General features: G+C 39.7%; 5 protein-coding genes and 1 long non-coding RNA gene across 9 annotated transcripts in view; 4 read left to right on the plus strand and 2 right to left on the minus strand.

Moving 5' to 3' along the window:
• Positions 1-42: 42 nt before the first annotated feature.
• LOC109534360 (origin recognition complex subunit 2) lies at positions 43-1,712 on the plus strand. Its single transcript, XM_019900015.2, has one exon. The coding sequence runs from the start codon at positions 135-137 to the stop codon at positions 1,632-1,634; it is 1,500 nt and encodes a 499-aa protein (XP_019755574.2). The 5' UTR covers positions 43-134; the 3' UTR covers positions 1,635-1,712.
• Positions 1,713-1,780: 68 nt separating this feature from the next.
• Positions 1,781-5,723, plus strand: LOC109534362 (CD63 antigen). Its single transcript, XM_019900019.2, has 5 exons — positions 1,781-2,316; positions 4,000-4,188; positions 4,835-5,005; positions 5,074-5,334; positions 5,512-5,723. The coding sequence occupies exons 1-5, from the start codon at positions 2,254-2,256 to the stop codon at positions 5,578-5,580; spliced, it is 753 nt and encodes a 250-aa protein (XP_019755578.1). The 5' UTR covers positions 1,781-2,253; the 3' UTR covers positions 5,581-5,723.
• LOC125505379 lies at positions 2,621-3,716 on the minus strand. The gene is made up of 2 exons (XR_007282136.1): positions 3,235-3,716; positions 2,621-2,830 (listed from the first exon to the last, which is right to left on the minus strand). It is a non-coding gene; the product is annotated as an uncharacterized LOC125505379 (long non-coding RNA).
• Positions 5,396-9,356, minus strand: LOC109534359 (protein HBS1). Of its 2 annotated transcripts, none has more exons than XR_002171624.2 (12): positions 9,014-9,356; positions 8,496-8,843; positions 8,167-8,433; positions 7,915-8,063; positions 7,708-7,866; positions 7,021-7,253; positions 6,709-6,881; positions 6,562-6,629; positions 6,358-6,505; positions 6,129-6,286; positions 5,746-6,077; positions 5,396-5,657 (listed from the first exon to the last, which is right to left on the minus strand). XR_002171624.2 is itself a non-coding variant. In XM_019900014.2 (12 exons), the coding sequence occupies exons 1-11, from the start codon at positions 9,054-9,056 to the stop codon at positions 5,814-5,816; spliced, it is 2,010 nt and encodes a 669-aa protein (XP_019755573.2). In that variant the 5' UTR covers positions 9,057-9,355; the 3' UTR covers positions 5,396-5,657; position 5,813. The 2 variants fall into 2 exon arrangements, 1 of the variants encoding a protein (XP_019755573.2); XM_019900014.2 differs by having other exon boundaries at positions 5,813-6,077; positions 9,014-9,355.
• Positions 9,357-9,427: 71 nt separating this feature from the next.
• Positions 9,428-11,468, plus strand: LOC109534344 (mitochondrial carrier homolog 2). Its single transcript, XM_019899994.2, has 6 exons — positions 9,428-9,906; positions 9,957-10,041; positions 10,157-10,325; positions 10,380-10,511; positions 10,580-10,766; positions 10,819-11,468. Exons 1-6 carry the CDS (start codon positions 9,772-9,774, stop codon positions 11,083-11,085), a joined length of 975 nt encoding a protein of 324 aa, XP_019755553.1. The 5' UTR covers positions 9,428-9,771; the 3' UTR covers positions 11,086-11,468.
• A 255-nt stretch (positions 11,469-11,723) lies between these two features.
• LOC109534341 (serine/threonine-protein phosphatase 6 regulatory subunit 3) overlaps positions 11,724-18,116 on the plus strand; it is a 9,034-nt gene continuing 2,641 nt past the window's right edge. Inside the window, exons 1-16 of one of the 3 annotated variants that reach the window (XM_019899992.2) lie at positions 11,724-12,017; positions 12,305-12,378; positions 12,429-12,508; positions 12,574-12,735; positions 12,790-12,901; positions 13,666-13,836; positions 13,896-14,074; positions 14,138-14,251; positions 14,575-14,743; positions 14,797-15,084; positions 15,150-15,214; positions 15,267-15,459; positions 15,510-15,596; positions 15,712-15,812; positions 15,875-16,125; positions 16,183-16,472. In XM_019899992.2, coding sequence (XP_019755551.2) covers positions 12,316-12,378; positions 12,429-12,508; positions 12,574-12,735; positions 12,790-12,901; positions 13,666-13,836; positions 13,896-14,074; positions 14,138-14,251; positions 14,575-14,743; positions 14,797-15,084; positions 15,150-15,214; positions 15,267-15,459; positions 15,510-15,596; positions 15,712-15,812; positions 15,875-16,125; positions 16,183-16,472 — 2,325 coding nt within the window. In that variant the 5' untranslated portion in view covers positions 11,724-12,017; positions 12,305-12,315. The remainder of the gene's footprint in view (positions 12,018-12,304; positions 12,379-12,428; positions 12,509-12,573; positions 12,736-12,789; positions 12,902-13,665; positions 13,837-13,895; positions 14,075-14,137; positions 14,252-14,574; positions 14,744-14,796; positions 15,085-15,149; positions 15,215-15,266; positions 15,460-15,509; positions 15,597-15,711; positions 15,813-15,874; positions 16,126-16,182; positions 16,473-18,116) is intronic. The other 2 variants (XM_019899990.2, XM_019899991.2) reach the window with 2 other exon arrangements.

Consider the following 18,116-nt stretch of genomic DNA (forward strand, 5'->3'; position numbering starts at 1 on the left):
AGAAGACGCAGATATGTTTTGGGCGCCAGATGCCAGGTACGTAACCTAAATTTAGTGTTTTCAATATTCTAAATAGGGTGACTGTTTTAAACCGAATCGCCGTTTTTTATCACATAAGCATATTTAATACCATAATGGAGGAAGAAATCCGGTCAATTTCTTCTCCATTAAGACGAACCTCTCGCAAAACCAAGCCAAGTTTACGAGCCTCCGAGTCCCTTTACACGTCCAACTTGAAATCCGCAGGCCTTGTAGCATCTTTGGAGACCAGCAGCAGTGATGAACAATTCCAATGCAGTGACGAGGAGGCATTTATCAGTCCAGAAAAGCCCAAGATACTGCATGCCAACGAAACTGTTAAAGGAAATGCAATATTTGCATTTCAGAAACGCAAGCATCTGGATGGCTTGGATCTGATAATACAAGAGGCCCAAAAGGCTACACATCAAGTCAGAAGGAGAATACCGCATATGTTTGACGATAGTGGAAGCGAGTACGAGGAGGAATCATGCAGTTCTGCGAGCAGCGGATCAGATGAAAGTGAAGAGCCATTAGTGAAGCAACGTATTCAATTTGAGGCAAGCGATGGCACCCAGTCAAAAACGTTCGCTAAATACACCATAGACACAGAAGAGTATTTTGCCAATTCGGGTTCATCTAAAGGAAGTAAAACTTCCAACAACACATTGGATAAGTTGCACACCCCAAGACTGCCCCAATATCAACTGCAAAAACTGTTGCTTAATAAAAGGCACAGCAGTGAGCATGTGAAATCAATGAAAAATCTGGAATTGGGATATGAAAAGTTGTTCACTAAATGGCTGTATGTGTTGAGTCAAAACTTTTCTCTGTTGTTATATGGACTGGGTTCGAAGAAACACCTGCTTCGAAACTTTCGAAGCGAAATATTACAAGACAGGCCAGCTATAGTTATCAATGGATTTTTTCCTACGTTAACCATCAAGAGCGTGTTGGACAGTATTATTGGAGATTTGTTAGAGTTGAGAGAAAGGCCTGCAAACCTGAATCAAGCAGTGGATCTGATAATCCAAGAAGTGGATAGGCTTGAAATCAGTGTGTTCCTATTAATAAATAACATTGAAGCGATCAAAAGCGCCAAAGCGCATAGCGTGTTGGCGGCGTTGGCCAGTAACAAACGCATCCACCTCATAGCCACTATAGATCACATTAATGCGCCATTGATATGGGATCACAATAAGCTTAGTAAGCTGAGCTTCACTTGGTGGGACGTAACGACATTTTCGACCTACCAGCATGAGACCGAATGCGAGATGTCCTCAATGACTCAACAAAACAGTGCTGTAGCTTTGTCATCGTTGCGCAACATATTTTTATCGCTGACGCAAAACTCAAAATCTATTTACTTGACTGTAGCCAACTATCAAATTGAGAATTGGGGCCAATACTACCAGGGAATGGCATTTAAGGACTTGTACATGACCTGCAGAGAAAGATTTATTGTTAGTTCCGACTTGGCACTCAGGGCGCAGCTGAGTGAATTTATTGATCACAAAATGATCAAAACTAAGAGATCATTGGATGATGGTACCGAGTACTTAGTAATACCTCTCGAGAAGTCAATACTGCAGACATTTGTTGAAGAGAATATGTGAAGATCCAATGAAAAAACGGTCAGCTGATTTTCAGTTGTTAGATTAGGAAATCGCAAAATATATTTTTCTTAAATAAAATAATGTTTTGTTACAGTTTACAACGACTCGAGGCGCAATAGCTAAAACTAACAATCCGGTTGATTTAAAGCATATAACGCAAGTCGTTAAATAATCGTTATGCTGAGTGTGTGATCGACATTAATTTCCGTATACAGACACCCGCTTTGGGGACCTGGGGGGCGGTTATAAATATTGGGCGTTGTTGCCATTGTACCATGCCCTTTAAAAATCATAAATCTAAGATTGGTTTTAATATAAGTTGACAAAAAACTTTTTAGTGGTCATCTGACGGGCATGGTCACGTTTACGTTTCCCACTTGAATCCACACTGTTTGACTCATTTTACATTCACAATACAATCAGCGCAATAGACAGAACAGAGGGCTGAGTATTCCATCTTATGACGGCAACATCGCATGGCAGAAGTGTTGCTTTAAGTTCAACCTCATGATACAATGAATACATTGTATCATGGTTCAACCTTATTAGTGTATGCGAAAGACTCATCTGATCAACTATTCCCAATTTATTACACACATTTACTTGTACAGCTTTAAAAATGCAGTCTTGGGGTATGAGTTTTATCAAGTACATGTTGTTCGTTTTCAATTTGGTTTTTGCGGTAAGTTTGACTTGCTGATATTAGAAGGTGCGAAGAATTTGTATATGTGCAAAACTGTCTTGACAATTGGGTGATTTTATATTTAGTTGAGCATGGACATTTGTCTTAGTTCTCAACAGCACTCAAAAGGAAAAAATATGAATGTTAGAGTGGTAGTATAGTCACTAATAACCACATATCAGGTTGATATAGTTTTTACGTTTCAGAAAAATACCGCTGAGCTTTTAGCTGCTTGACTATAAATACGCGTGCATTTCAGCAGTATCGATTTAACAATATTTTTCATAGTAAATTAAGGTCGACATTTCAAAAGCATTGTTGTGGTTTTTATTAAGATCCCATGGAATATTCTGTTCGAATTTGAGGAATACCCAAAWTTGTTCTACAGTAGTCGGACCTAAATTCAAACGTCTCAAATCTACGATCTACGGCWAAATTTTACGATTTCGAGCTTAAAAATTACTTTGCTCTTARAGTTGGCCAGGAAACACAAATTTTCGTTTTGGGAACCAATCTGTAAAAGAACGACGAAGAAGTGACCATATGTAAATGCACTAAAACGTCTCAAATTGGCTAARTTTTACGATTTAGAGCTTAAAAATAACCTTGTWCTTTTCRTTGGGCAGAAAACATGTATTTTCGTTTGGTGCACCAATCTGTCAAGAGAAGTGATATTTCCGAAACGTAACAAAGTGACAGAATGTAAATGCACTAAAACGTCTCAAAACGGCTAAATTTTACAATTTCAAGCTTAAAAATCACTTTGCTGCCTTCGTTGGCCAGAAAACACATATTTTCGTTTCGTGAACCAATCTGTCAAGAACAAGTTTATGTCCGAGACGAAAGGAACTGATGATATATAAATGCACTAAAACGTCTGAAATGGCTAAACTTTGCGATGTCGAGCTTAAAAATTACCTTACTGTTTTTGTTCACCAAAAAACACACATTTTCGTTTTGCGAATCAATCTGTCAAAGAAAGTGACATTTCCGAAACGAAAGGCACAAATCACAGAGGATTTGTGATCTGTGACAAAAGGAAGTGACGAGACGTAAGTAAATGCACTTAGACTTAAACGGTCCAAATCAGTTAAATTTTAGGATTTCAAGCTTAAAAATCACTTTGCTGCTTTCGTTGGCCACAAAACACATATTTTCGTTTCGTGAACCAATCTGTCAAGAACAAGTTTATGTCCGAGAGGAACTGATGAGGTATAAATGCACTAAAACGTCTCAAATCGGATAAACTTTCCGATGTCGAGCTTAAAAATTACCTTACTGTTTTTGTTCACCAAAAAACACACATTTTCGTTATGCGAATCAATCTGTCAAAGAAAGTGACATTTCCGAAACCAAAGGCACAGATCAAAGAGGATTTGTGATCTGTGACAAAAAGAAGTGACGAGATGTAAGTAAATGCATTTAGACTTAAACGGTCCAAATCGGCAAAATTTTAGGATTTCAAGCTTAAAAATCACTTTGCTGCTTTCGTTGACCAGAACACATATTTTCGTTTTGTGAACCAWTCTGTCAAGAACAATTGTATTTCTGAGACAAAAGGAAATGACGAGATRAAGTATTAGACATTTTAATTAAAAGAAAGTCTGTCATGTTCTCAGCAGGCTTTTTAATAGCATATCCATATARTTTTACATCGATCTATAAGATATTGTGTTATTCTAGGTATCCGGTCTAGGCATTATTACAGCAGGAGCACTGGTGTTGGCCGATGTCTCAGATGTTGGGCATTTTACCACCAGCGATTTATTCGGACCCCCAATAGTGCTAATCGTGACCGGATCTATAGTATTCATTATCGCTTTTCTGGGCTGCTTTGGAGCTATTCGCGAATCATACAATATTCTTCTTGCAGTAAGTAGGCGCTTGGCAAAATATACAGGGTGTCCCGTAAGCATATGATCAAAAGGGTACTGCGATATTCTTTGCATCAAAAGAAGACGATCTGACATAAGTTTTATTAACAAAAAATGTCTGGCTCCTCAGCTATTGATGGTCAAAGTTCTTCAAAAAATTTATCTTTTTCGAAATACCGGGAGAATGGTACGATGTATTTTCTCATATTTTGATGAAACAATCGAGTTCAGCCGTTTTGGACAAGTGGTGAATTCTTGAGTGTCGTGGTACAAAAACTACCAGAACTTTTTATTTGGTGGATGGAATCAAATCATTTTTTTTGTTGATGCACTAATCATTTATTCACAATTTTGTGCTCTTTGTAAAATCTTGTATCATTCACAGTTCCTACGAAAAAAATATTTCTGTTTTCTTACCACTTAACAATGTTAGGCATTATTATATACACATTTTCTCCTGATATTTTAAAAAATATTTTTTTTAAAGAAATTTGACCATCAATAGCAGACGAGCCAGACATTTTTTGTTAATATAAGTTAGGTCAGATCGTCTTCTTTTCATACAAAGAATGCCGCGGTGCCCTTTTTGATCATGTGCTTACGGGACTCCCTGTATATTAGTTTAATTAATTAATATATTTTAGTTTGCTGGGCTACTAGTAGTGATTTTCATCTTGGAAATGGCAGCTGGGATCTCGGCAGCCATTTACAAGACCGATTTTGCAAACACCCTAAAAAGTTCTCTCCACAAGTCGATGGCAAATTACACAGACAACAGAGTCGAAAAACTTGCGTGGGACAAATTGCAGAAAAAAGTACGTGCCTTAAGTTACAGCAGTCTTGCTAAGGTTCGAATTGCTCTGAAAACATACTCGCTTTCCAGTTGAAGTGTTGTGGAATAGACAAGCCCAGCGACTGGAACATTCCTCCTGCTATGTGGCCCAACTCGTGCTGCTACGAGGATAATGATCACGACCACTCTCAAAGATCGGACAATGAGCTACCGAAGGAAGACGCCTACTGTCAGGGACAGTCTACGGGTGTCTACGTCTATTCGAGCGGATGCTTCGAGAAGATGAAGGCTAAAATAGATGCGAATTCCAAAGTGTTGATTGGAGTGGGCATTGGAATTGCCTTTATCGAGGTGAGCGTTTACCTACATTAGAGTAGTGATTTCGCCATTGTGATGGAAAAAAAATGCTTTCTAACTGAACCAGACCTTGACATGTTTATGTTCTGTTCTATTTAACATTAATTGATACAGCCTGTATTATACAAGACTAATCGTTTGCCCGAACATGATGGAAAAATTCGTTGATAGGTGGTGGGCATTGCGTTGGCCTGCTGGTTAGCTTATACGATCAACCAAGACAAGCAATCCTCTGAATAAAAAGTGTAGACGATGGAGCTGCAGAGTAGTCCAGATGTGCACTTTACTTTAGTTTGTTGGGTAAACGGCACTTAAATCTAAAATAATTCATGCACCTATAGTTGAAATACAAAGATATGTTCGCTGCTTTAGCAGCCATATTATTTCTAGAATTTAGCTACACACCTTATAAAAAAAAATTCTGGGTGACATTCTGACGAAACAACAAAACAATTCAAATTATCTTTCACACCTTAATTTGCAGAAATAATCCTAGTAATCAGTCCTGCGGCAATCGTCGTTCCTGCCACTCGTAACATCACTCGACCTAATTCCTTGCACTCGCTGAACAATTCCAAAGCGATAGGCTTTGAGACTGTAATCTCCACTATGGCGTTGGAATTCTTTCGCAAATACCGTGGATGTTTTTTCTCCACCTCGCCGGAACTTTTGTTCAGTTGGAAAATAAGTTTAGTTATCACAGCTTGCTCAGCCAAGGATTGATGATGTAGAATGACCTGAAGATGGAATGGATTTACTATTTTATTGGGTCCAATTGCGTTACTCACCGAATAACCTTTTGTAATGGGAATTGCAACGCTGAACACTAGGATTCTGGCTTCGAATTTATTGGACACCGGAATAGGATAATGCACATCGCACAGTATGTTACCGATGGAGACATTCTGGATTTCCAAACCTGAAAGCGTCAGCGTAGCTTGGTCTCCTGAAGAGTAAAGAATGAAAACATATTCATATACAAATAGATACAAAAATAAAATGAATGTCTTCTTTTACCTGCGAAAGCTATTCTTTTAGAAGCGTCATCGATCATTATGGTCTTGACGGCAGATTGATCTTTACTGGGACAGATCATCACTTTGTCTCCGATATTAATCAGCCCCGTCTCTATTCGACCCTCAACACAAAATCCCGATCCTGTACCCTAAAACATCTTGATCTGAGTATACTTAGGCAGACCACTGATCAAATAGCGCCTACTTTAAAAATATCGTTTACTGAGAACCGGAATGGCTTGATCACGGGCCTCGCCGGTGATGTAAATTTATCTAGAAAGATAAATATCGTGAATTACTTACATGTGTAAAAGCAGTAGTTTAAACTTGCACACTTGTGCTGAAAACTTACCGATGGCCTCAATCAAGCATGGTCCGTCGTACCACTCCAGTATTTCGTTTTCGGTTGGAGGTTGAATTAAATTCTGGCCAGTCAGCCCGCTGCAAGGCACAAAATTGACATTGTTCTCTTTAAAACCTGCTTGTCGAAGGAATGACTTTAGTTTTTGTACAATCTCATCAAACCTGCAAGTAAGCATAAAATAATAATATTTAGACAAAACTCCACATACATATTTCGGTAGACAAGTTTTTGAGGTCAGTTTCATCAAGTTTTTTGTCATAGCCATGCGTTAATACGGCTCGATTTGTGTGCCAAACTTACCGATCTTTCGACCAGGACACTGTGTCTAGTTTATTAATAACAACGGTAAGTTGATTAACACCTAAAGACTTAACCAGGAGGGCATGCTCCCTAGTTTGACCGCCTAAATCAAAGCCCGTTTCGAATTCCCCCTTGGTGGCGTCCACAACTAGCAAACCGACATCAGCCTGTGCGGCACCCGAAATCATGTTGGGAATGAAGTCCTTGTGGCCTGGAGCATCCAAAATAGTAATCTGTAAGTAAATTCAATTTAAGTCCACGTACGCGTTTTATTGGTGAGATGTAGACGAGAAAGGAGTATAAACTTTACGAGCCCTTTTACACGAGGATACTTTTACCCGGCAACTATTGCTTCGGATACTGGTTTAACATAGAGCCTTATGGAACCGTACACACAGGGATACTTTTCACAATCAGTTTCGGCAACTGAATTTCGATCAGCCGTGAGTTCAGTTCGCTCTGGCAATTTTACGACTTCCGGGGCCGATTTTCTATGTGCCTTTATGGACTTGCTAATTATGAGAACCCAGCTACTACTTTGCTGTCTTGCTACAAGTAAATGGCATCGGAGTTTTCGGTCTGACACGAATCAGCGGGCAACTGTATCCTCGTGTTAAAAAGGTCTTAATATGCCTTACTTTCTTGGGAATTTTTATAGCAGAGCTTTTTTTATGTTTCTTAAAATACCTCTTTATTTTTTGTCTCAAATGAATGCCTGCCAACATCCATAGTAATGCCCCTGTTCCTTTCCTCGCCTGCTTCATCCAGTACCCACGCATACATAAAACTTTGTTTTCCCACCTTTTTGCTCTCCTGCTCATACTTGTGCATCGTTTTCTTGTTTACCTGCAATAACAAAGTTGTATTCTAGTTGAATTAATTTTGGCGACATACTTGTCCCAGTTCGCAGAGCAACCGCCCCATTAAAGTACTTTTACCAGCGTCGACATGACCAATAACAACCATATAGAGGTGTTCTTTGCCAAGGCCCCGTTCCTTTTTATACACAGCTTCTGCATCTACTTTAAGATCCGGTCTTCCAACTAGCAGATTATTCAGTTTAGCAAAAACATTAACGTATAAGCATACAATTATAAATCTTTAATAGAATCCATTCTTGGCCTCATTCATAAAAATGTATGTTACCTTTTTCTTCTCCTTCAGAGCACTCCGGTGTGACCCTATCAGAAGCCGGACTTTGACCTCTGCCTGACGAAGGGCTTTGAGCGTTAGGGGTGCTATTGACTCTGTGGGTAAGATCCTTATTTGTTAATTCAAGCACTTTTGGGGGCAATTTCGCATCTCTGGATGGCAGATTAAAGCCTTTGACTACGTTGGTGGTTGTTGAAGTTACCACTTTGCCTACGAACGTTGGTACTGGATCAACCACGGACGGTCGAGTAAGCGAAGCCCCTTGAAAAGTACAGTCGATGACCAGTTAATTTATTTCAGCTGGTTCGTAAACTCGAATTCACCTCTGTTCTTTATAGTTTCATCATTCGTTTCAAACTGCGGATCTTCCAAAATCGCATTTACAACCAGTTCAATATTGAACTGGTATTTCAATATTAGTCCCACCAGATTGGCTTTTGAAATGGTAACAGTGCCTAAAGTGTTCTTAATTTCATGCATACATGAATTCAGTTTGGCCTTCTGGATGTCGGTTAGTTCATCTACTTCGTCCACTTCTTGAATATCATCCGCATGTTCAAAGCGGGAATCTCTTGATGTTTCCCTGTTGTAAATGAACTGTCTATTGCTGGGGGAAATATAGTAGTCATCATCCACAGAATGGCCATAGACATCATCGTATCCATCATATTCTGAAGTAAAAAATGAAGGATTTTTACCTAACTAACGCACAAAATTCAGACTAGAAATACATAAGCTCAAAGGATCATGGTAAATAGAAATCCCTATCATACAATGGGTTGTATTATACGTAATTGACCATTGCAGCTTTCTTGAAAACCAATCACCATTCCATACTTACCGTCTTCATAGTCTAGATTTCTTATGTCGCGATGTCGAGCCATATCACGAGCCAAGTGATCGACAAATATTCTGTGTTGTTAATAACAAATAGGTATATTCAATAAAAATACATCCATGATTTACCGTAACAACTCTTTATCTATCACGGCCGGGCATGTACTTTTCTAAAACTATATGGGGCCTGGCTAGAGTAAGTAAAATAAGTTTTTTTATTATTTATATATAAATATATAATATTTTATTTTTTCTATGGGGCCTGGGCACTCTCGTGTAATGACAGTTCTACGTTTTTATCACAGGTTTTTATTTTTTGTTCAGACGGTTTGACACAGAGATAAACACAACTCCACAGATCACAGAGGTTACTCTCTGTCTTTATCGATGATTTGTAAAAAACTTTCTCTATCCTGTCCCCACAAAATATCCCCCCTGGGAGTATGTTCTGTGGCTGTCCCATGCATGCGAGTAGTGGGGGACAGTGTTGCCTTTTCATGAGTATAGCTTTTTAAAGGAATATTCCAAGCAATTCCAAGATTTGACTAGTTTCGGGGGTAGTTATAGATCTTGGCCCACTAATTCTAATCAATCTGTTGTTCTGGCAGGGTTTTAACTACAAAAATTCCCATTTTGCGCTAACTTTACTGGAGTTGTCCCAGTGACAATGACAGCAATTTAAAACTCGTCTTTATCTTTGATTTAAAATTACGGTGTAGCAGGTGAGGGGCCGCAGGTATAAAAAAATTTCCAAAGGGAAACATGGAACACCTGGAAATGATGTCAAATCCCGAAGTCATGTCAAAACAAAAAGAGAGTAAATGGTCTAATTACGGTCTGCGAATAGTGGTAAACACCGCTTCACACCCTTTCGACTATGCCAAGATTCTGATACAGGTAAGTGCTTTGTGGGGCCCACTGTGGATGTTTACTGGCGGTTTTTTCAGATTGGATACGAGCCCATCGCCCCCCGGCCCGCCAAAACGTTACTGGGCAAACCTGCTCTCAAACTGCCCAACATATTTGAGTATGGTAAGTTTCCCTTTGGTTTCACAGGTTTAAAACTTATGCAAGCTGAAAATCACAAGTTTTGGAGGCTCAATTTATCACCAGGCCTTTGCAGTAATAAAGCCGATTATTTTTTTAGTCAAGCACATAAAGTCTGTCGATGGATTTTCTGGACTCTACACTGGTCTGGCCCCAAAACTGTGCGGGAATCTCTTGAGCGCAATAGCTGCTCAGAAATGTACAGACTATTTTAAGATGCCTGTGTCTGAAAATTTGGTCTTCGAGGAGGAAGAGACTGAAGAAAACAGGCAAATATTGCCTTATTCCATCACCTGCACTTTAACTAACTAGAAAGTTTTCAGGAAGCAAATGTGGCTTGCTTCAATGAAGTCCGACTTGATCAGTCACGCAGCCGCTATGGTTGTCAGTCACCCTTTCCATGTTATCACCATACGAATGATGGCGCAGTTTGTAGGTCGGGAAGCCAAATACATGTAAGTTATTACAAATAGTAAGCATACGCAATAACAAATAGGTAGGTATTTAATTATCAAATTTTCAGGGGATTATTTGGGTCCATTAAGGAGATTTATCAGCAAAACGGAGTGTTGGGATTCTTCACCGGGCTGGTGCCACGACTGTTGGGTGATGTTCTAATCGTGCTACTGGCCGGAGGCCTCACTTACACAATAAACCGCTACTTAGTTGAAGAAAAGGAACTCAAAGTCTACACATCAGCCACTATGAACGTAAGAGTTTTTTCAGAAATTTTCCAGTGGTTCTAATGGGAAGGTTTTTCAGTTTATTGCATCCTCCATCATGTACCCATTCCACGTGGTGTCCAGTTGTATGGCAGTGAACAATTCCGGCCTCGAGATTGGCTCGCCGCCTTACATGCCTCACTACAACAACTGGCTGGGGTGCTGGGCCGATCTGGGCAGGCACCAACAGTTAAAGCGCGGGTCTAGTATATTCGTGCGGTACTACACAGGCCCATACATTAGTGTCTCCGGAAAACTACTGCCAGTCACCAAAGACCAAACGCTGTATCCCACACTTAAATCCTAATTCTTAAAATGGGTGCTGTTCAATGGTCTTTAGCAGGTTTGATGCGTACTGTGAAATTTTATTGTAAATAAAAAAAATCGAAAATCTGGTACTTTCACCTTTTGCAGTCAGATTGGTGTTAGAAAGTAAGCGCGCATTTGTTCGCATCAGGACTAGTAATATTTGCCTTATTTTACATGGGATAAAGCAAGAAGTGTTCGATACGTAAGTATGTGTGTTATCCCATATGAAATAAGGCAAATATTAAGTTTCATTCGTTTTCTTCGCCGGATGTGAACATACGTGCTCACATTCTAAGGGCATTTGCAAAGACTGCTAAGGTTTAGCAGCGTTTTCATAGTAGGAGAGTAGTTTAAATTAATATAGATTCCTTCATCATTTCATTGCATTTGTTTTCCTTATAGGGATATCCTAGATTGCCAATTTAATGGTTAGTGATTAGTGAGAAAAACTACGGTCAGCTTCAGTGACGTCACAGTCAAAACTTGCTGTGTCCTGATTTTTTTGGAATGTTGTCATTAAAAACTTATTAACGAATTATCTACTTTTCAAGTTAACTCTCTGATAAATTTAGTGGATAATTTCAAATAGCCCGCCGAAATGTGTCAGTGTCAGTCAACAAGTGCATTATGGGATAGGCAACAATGATAGGTGTCATCTGTCACTGGTATTAGTTATTAGTGGAAAGACTGTTTTTGTAATTTTGCAGGTGATATTTTCATTTAAAGCTGGCAAAAAACCAGTAAATCTATCCCAAAACGTGTGATATGCTTTTAACGTGCCGCGTCCAGTGGTTAAAATATAAGTGTGAATCGTCGAAACAGTCAATAAACAGGTTGACAGAGGTCAAAGCAAATGTACCTAACCTATAAAAAATATAGGATTTTTATAGCAATCGAGAGAGTTTTTGTTAAAAATTCGCAATTTCTAAGGTGAGTATTCAAATCTGCCCAAGTTGGGGGCTTGGAAAATGCTGGCGTTGTCAAGCAAATGAATGTTGTGAATTTTGAGACGTAGCACCCGAGTACAGGACTGATAATTGCACAGTAACTTTCATAGTTAATTGACCGTTTATTGGAGGTCTTGTTAACCTTTTCTAATCGTAGTGGGATTTGAAATAATCTTAAATGTGCACTTTGAATATAGCATTCGGATGATTCATGTTTGGCACTTGTTGATATCAATGGAAGATGAAAATTGAATTTTACTCTGTTTACAGCATCATCCAACATGTTCTGGAAGTATAACACCACCCCCTCTTCATCACAGATTGATACCCTTTTTGCCAAGGAGGTAAAGTATCAGCAAATTTAACGCTTAAGCCAATAACCAAATTTCTTTAGGATGTCACTCTGGAGGAAGTCATGGACTCTGAAGACATTATTAGCGAGTGCAGAGTCCAGAATAAAACTCTAATTGACTTGTAAGCTTCGCTTTGTACTTTAAATCTCCTGAATGATTAACTAATCCTGTGTATTTCATTGGCAGTTTGTTAAAGCCGGAAGTTATGCAGGAATTGGTCAGTTTGACCACTCGCGAACCTTCAGTAGAGATTAGCGAGAACATCAGATTCAAATATCCCAACATTGCCTGCGAGCTATTGACCTGTGATATACCAGCTATTAATGAACGGCTGGCAGGCGATGAAAGGTGCGCATATTTTCAGTCATCCGTAGAAGGTAGAGTAGATTGATCTATTTGCAGACTGTTGGAGAAACTCTACGGATTCCTGGAGAATGAGCCACCTCTGAACCCACTGCTGGCTTCCTACTTTAGTAAGATAATGGGCGGCCTTATCGCAAAAAAGACTGAACAGGTTTGTTCCCCATGCTTTTTCTCTGAGTTTCCACTAGGTGCCTCAAAAGAACCTGATACTGGAGTGGTTTTGGTTAATGTTCAATTGAACATCTTTTTGGAACCTTTGCTAGCTGTGTTGATGTTTTCTAATAGTTTTGAGTAATTTATTATGGGAGTTAATCAATAGTTTAATTGTTCTGGTGAATAATGATTAGAATTTCAAAGGCTGCTAAGCTGATTTTTGAGAGAAAAGGACTTTCAATAGCTGAAGGATTCGCATCAGTATTCGCTTGAAGATGGTTTAAAGTCATTGAAGTATTTTAATACTCCTTTAAGGCAAACGAATTTTTTGGGGGTACAGGGTTCAGTTGGATCTGTTATATTATATTTTTGTTAAATACGCTATACAAGGTGTTTAATGAGGAATGGGCATTATTTTAGTGCCCGCTCCATGAGCATATTCTCAAATTGATTAATTTCTTCCCCATTTCCTCAACAAACTCTTTGTATGGATTGATTTTTTGTTTAACAGTAGCTTTCAATGTTGTGTTGTTTGTGTGAAAACAATTTAGTAGTGTACCAAAACTATAACGTGAATTTCTCCTCCCTGTCCTTGCCCCCAACCTATCCCCACTGTGATACATGTTGGGCAAAATTTCGATTTATACTAAAACTGGGAAATTATCGTTTTATTTGGTCAATTGGACGTTTTTCACACCACACGTTGTAATGCTCCAAATTAACCGGAATCCCGAACATCCCGTTGTGTCCTTCGCGCTCCAGAACTGGCTGTCCTATCAACTCACGTGCTTGCAGGTCCTAGATTTTTTAAAAGCTAGGGACACTTTTCTGCCCTTGCTGATCAGTCACTTGGGCACGTCCGCTATCATGGATCTCATGCTGAAACTGATGACCCAAGTGGAAGGCATTGAAATGCGACAGAACATTTTGAATGTGAGTTGCTGTAATGAAGGATGATCCTCGAGTTTATGTTGACGGGTTTCGTTTTTCAGTGGCTGGACAGTGAAAGGATAATTCAGCAGCTGATTTGTCTGCTGAACCCGAAGGTGGAGAAGAAAAGGCACGACAATGTTGCTCAATTATTGTGTGATTTTCTCAGGACCGCCAAGGATGTCCAGCGCAGCTGGAACGAGCGAGCTGATCCCGATCCTCTGCTGCTTACGCTGGAATCGTAAGTTTTAGCAAGCGGATCAAGTAAGCTTTCAGTCGGTTCAATGTTGCATTTTTGCTTCAGCTCCGAAACCATCAAATTACTTCTAGACCAAATGTTCGATGATGGAAAGTGCGAAAGTTCTATAGTGGGCGGCATTCAGATCCTGATGGTGCTTTTAGATGTTAACCAACAGAAGTAAGTAAATTATCTGTTAGATTTATTGATTGAAATACGGTTGGGTTTTATGGAAATAGACAGAAAAGGCATGATTAAATCAGATTTTCAAAACCGCTCTTAGCTATCCGGTCATGATTGACAGAGGTTTTTAGTTTTTGTGGAAAAAATGACTAGGATTTTCAAATCGCTGTTGGTATTTAGCTGATCATTTGAAAATGCGCTTTTTTGTATTAAATATCAACTTGAAACTTTTATTAGTTTGATGCAACAACCTAAATCCATAGTAAAAAATGTAATTTCCATTAAGACACTGATTTAAGTGAAATGTTGTGTTCATCTAGTGCACCAGTTAGAAATGACATGCTAGTAGTCGAGCCTTATTCATACGAGCACAGAAGCAACTATGAAGCCGCCGAAACGGAACAAAAACGAAAAATAGTGTCGAATACTGTCCAAGCAATTGCGACCAGATTAAAGGAATTCCACGGACTTTTATTAGATCCCCCTAAGGTACGCTTGCGGCCCTTCATGCAACTAAAGTTGAATGAGTGTTTCCTTTTCAGCAACCTTCGGTATTAACCACTACAGGCATTTTGGACCCGCCAGTCGGCAAAACGCGACTTCAAGTGGTGCGACTGCTCAGCCATCTGATCCCGTTGAACTCCCTTGAATTGAACATGGAGCTGATCAATTTAGGAACCTTCCCAGTCCTTTTGGATCTGTTATTAAAGTACCCGTGGAACAACTTTTTGCACACCCATGTAGAGAACTGTCTGGCACATGTTTTGGAAATGGCGATCCCATTTCCACAACCCACCGAAGGAAAGAAGGTCTCCGATTTGTGTGATCATGTAAGAATTATTCATGTGAAAGTGCCCGGTGAACAACGGAATCAACCACTACCATTTGCTTTCAGTTGGTAGGCCAATGTAATCTAATAGAAGTGATAATGAAAGCGTGGAAGGACAACGACGAGCAGCAGTAAGTTTGCCGCAAAACTCAATGTTCTCAATTTCACTAAGACTCGTTCCAGAGCGGAAAAGAAGGCGATTAGACAGGGCTATATGGGCCACTTAATCAACTTAGTCAATCGCATAGTTAAGATCTCGAAAAATACCGAGATTGCCGATCATCTGAAAACCCTGAAGCCGGAAGTGGCTGACGCTTTGGAGGAATTGCGGATCACTAAACTGGCCGAAGTGATGGAGCAGCAGGACATGCTTTTGGTAAGCTCCGAGTGGATATATGGGGGATGTTTCCAATTTGCCATTTTCAGGGCGGGCTTCATCCGAGCAGCTTAATGGAGAACAGCGAGGAGATTGAGGATATACCATTTGCTTTGAACAGCACCTTACAACAACAGGTAGGCTGAAATCAAACGAAAATGATGCTGATACATAATTTTTTATCTACGACTAACACATTAAAATGCGGGTGATTGCAGTATGCACACTTTAAATGCGAACCCTGGTTTACAGTGTTATGCCCAGTACCAGCTTCAGAACATGCCCCCGCTGTACATGGAGGGCTACAACGGTTTCAAAGACAACACGTTTAACGACGGCGAAGACACTTTGCAGTACGTGCGATTAACTCAAATAGAAAAACGTTCCCTTTGAGATCATGCAATCGGTTTTGCAGGACTATGGAGAATCCCACGGGCGTCAGCTTTGACCTATCAGAAACCGATATGATGTTGCGCGACACCATATTCAAGCAAGTATGCGCGCAGAGCATCAACACGATGTTCGATGCAGATGATCAAGTTTTCGAGGATCCAGACCACACTTTCCAGACTGTGATCGAGAAGAAGGATCAAGGTGATGTGGCCGAGAACAGCAGCGATAGCGACGACGAGGTCCCAAATGACGAGGAGAATATGGATGTCGATCGTTAGTTACTTGTTTTTCATTTCTTCCTGATCGTTTACTGAAAGCAACCAACTGCAGCATGGGCGTCTGCCAAAAGCGATCCATGGAGCACGTTGGCGTCCAGCAGTAGCCCGAAACTGGCAACAAATTGGGCGGATTTTAGTGCGGCCGCGTTTTCTGAGCCGCCAGCTTTCGCCGCCACTTTCGACTCGCCCAGCCCAAAGCAAGCGGAAGAACCAGTTCAGCCACAAGCCGAGGCGCCATCGGATAGTGAGAAGAAAGCGGCCGCTGGCGATCATCCAGATGCAGCGGCTGCGGTCAAAGTCGAGGACAGCACCAGCAGCAGCTGTTCGCAGCCGTCCAAGTAAGTATGTATAATGTAAATTTGCTACGAACTTCGACATTAAACTCTAATGCGATTGTTGTGCTGAGCCCTTCGGGCACGCCACTGACTCAAAAACTCTTACCCGACGATTCATCAGTTCTTGCGAAAACATCAGGGTCGTGTCCGAAGGACTCGGCACAATCATTGCAATGAATAGACTCTCATTTAGTTATTGTGCCAGTCCTTTCTGGAATGACACGAATTTTGCCAGAAACTGATCAAATAGCGAGTTTAGTGTATGTTTTGTGTACCAACCAGTTCTGGTCAAAATACTTTTTGGATCCGCTTTCCGAGATACCGATACATTTTGGCTTCTATCGCTTTCGAGGCTGGATATTTCGATATCTGAAAATGTTCTCCCTGTTTGTCCGATTCCGATTAGGTGTTTAAATCTCGCATGTTTCCAAGTTAAGGCCGGGTCACGTCTATCCGATCCGACTCCGATCATATAATCGGACGAAGATCTGAGAGCAAAATGGTACTGGACATTCAACGCTGTAGTTCACATCTTTCCGCTATCTGCCCGATCCATCTGCCCATAGCCATGCTGGCTATTCGATGGGTATTTGCTATCCGATTGTCGGAAGGAAAAACGGTCCGCATTTTAGGTTGCGTCAGTGATACATTTGGTTTTTAATGGACAATTATTTGCAGTAAGCTGTAGATATTTGAATATTTTGATTGGGCTTACAGAATTTTACTGATAGAAAACAAAAACAAACTCAATTATTAATAATGCACATGATTAGTCGCAAGTATTAATTTATATTTCTGTTTACACAGCAACTGTATGTAAGGACTCTGGCAAGGAATATTGAAAAAATAACTACTAAAGTGTACATTGTAAACTGTTCATGGAAATTTATTTACTACTTCAGGTTTTACTGTTTTAATTAAACCCCTCATTTTGTAGACATTTTTATTCTCTACAAATCATCTCGTTGGGCATTCCGATAACTCCATTATTATATAATATTATAAACAAAAAAACAAAAATCGCACCGCATTGAATTTTTGGCAATAAATTGTTAATAACTAACATATGGACCGGAAATACGAGTGGAAATCAAATCCCTATTAATCTGATTATTATCTTTTATATAATTCCAAATTAAAATCAAATCCTGGGTTCTTCAGTCATTTATTGTTCATTTATCAATTAAAAAAACGTTTCGGTGTTTTCCACCATCATCAGTTTCAATGTGTAGCGTTCTTGCTACTTTACGCCTTGGCATGTATTTTGGCGTAATACAACATTGTAATTGAAACACAGTCAGGAAAGTACGTACAACTTTTATATAATCGCACAATTAGTTTGCTACTAGTCTTTTTGTGACGTTAAAGCATTTTATTCGAATACTCGAATATCTAACGAATACCTGTTCGAATATTCGAGTATTTCTATTCGAATTCGTTAGATATTCGAGTGTTCGTTTTCCGTTCAGCGTTTTCCAAGAAGAAAAATCGTTATCTCATATCATTTTTGGTGCCTTTGTCGGCACATTAATTGTAACACCGCGCAAAAGTTGATGACGCGTATCACCAGAAAACAGAGACGTAATTTTACATTCATTTGCAGGAGAGTAAATATGATTATTTTCATTTGCTTGTAAATATATGGGTATTT

This window comes from Dendroctonus ponderosae, unplaced genomic scaffold (assembly GCF_020466585.1).
Source record: "Dendroctonus ponderosae isolate FM_Combo_2020 unplaced genomic scaffold, Dpon_F_20191213v2 Dpon_F_20191213_8, whole genome shotgun sequence".
NCBI classification, from domain to species: Eukaryota; Metazoa; Arthropoda; class Insecta; order Coleoptera; family Curculionidae; genus Dendroctonus; species Dendroctonus ponderosae.

Coding starts and splice junctions, on each gene's coding strand:
- LOC109534360 (XM_019900015.2), top strand. CDS start 135: ATGGAGGAAGAAATCCGGTCAATTTCTTCTCCATTAAGACGAACCTCT.
- LOC109534362 (XM_019900019.2), top strand. CDS start 2,254: ATGCAGTCTTGGGGTATGAGTTTTATCAAGTACATGTTGTTCGTTTTC. Junction 4,189..4,834: donor CATACAATATTCTTCTTGCA/GTAAGTAGGCGC, acceptor AATATATTTTAG/TTTGCTGGGCTACTAGTAGT. Junction 5,006..5,073: donor GGGACAAATTGCAGAAAAAA/GTACGTGCCTTA, acceptor CTCGCTTTCCAG/TTGAAGTGTTGTGGAATAGA.
- LOC109534359 (XM_019900014.2), bottom strand. CDS start 9,056: ATGGCTCGACATCGCGACATAAGAAATCTAGACTATGAAGACG. Junction 8,434..8,495: donor TGAAACTATAAAGAACAGAG/GTGAATTCGAGT, acceptor GTACTTTTCAAG/GGGCTTCGCTTACTCGACCG. Junction 7,254..7,707: donor TTGAGACAAAAAATAAAGAG/GTATTTTAAGAA, acceptor ATTTACTTACAG/ATTACTATTTTGGATGCTCC.
- LOC109534344 (XM_019899994.2), top strand. CDS start 9,772: ATGGAACACCTGGAAATGATGTCAAATCCCGAAGTCATGTCAAAACAA. Junction 10,042..10,156: donor GCCCAACATATTTGAGTATG/GTAAGTTTCCCT, acceptor TTATTTTTTTAG/TCAAGCACATAAAGTCTGTC. Junction 10,767..10,818: donor ACACATCAGCCACTATGAAC/GTAAGAGTTTTT, acceptor AAGGTTTTTCAG/TTTATTGCATCCTCCATCAT.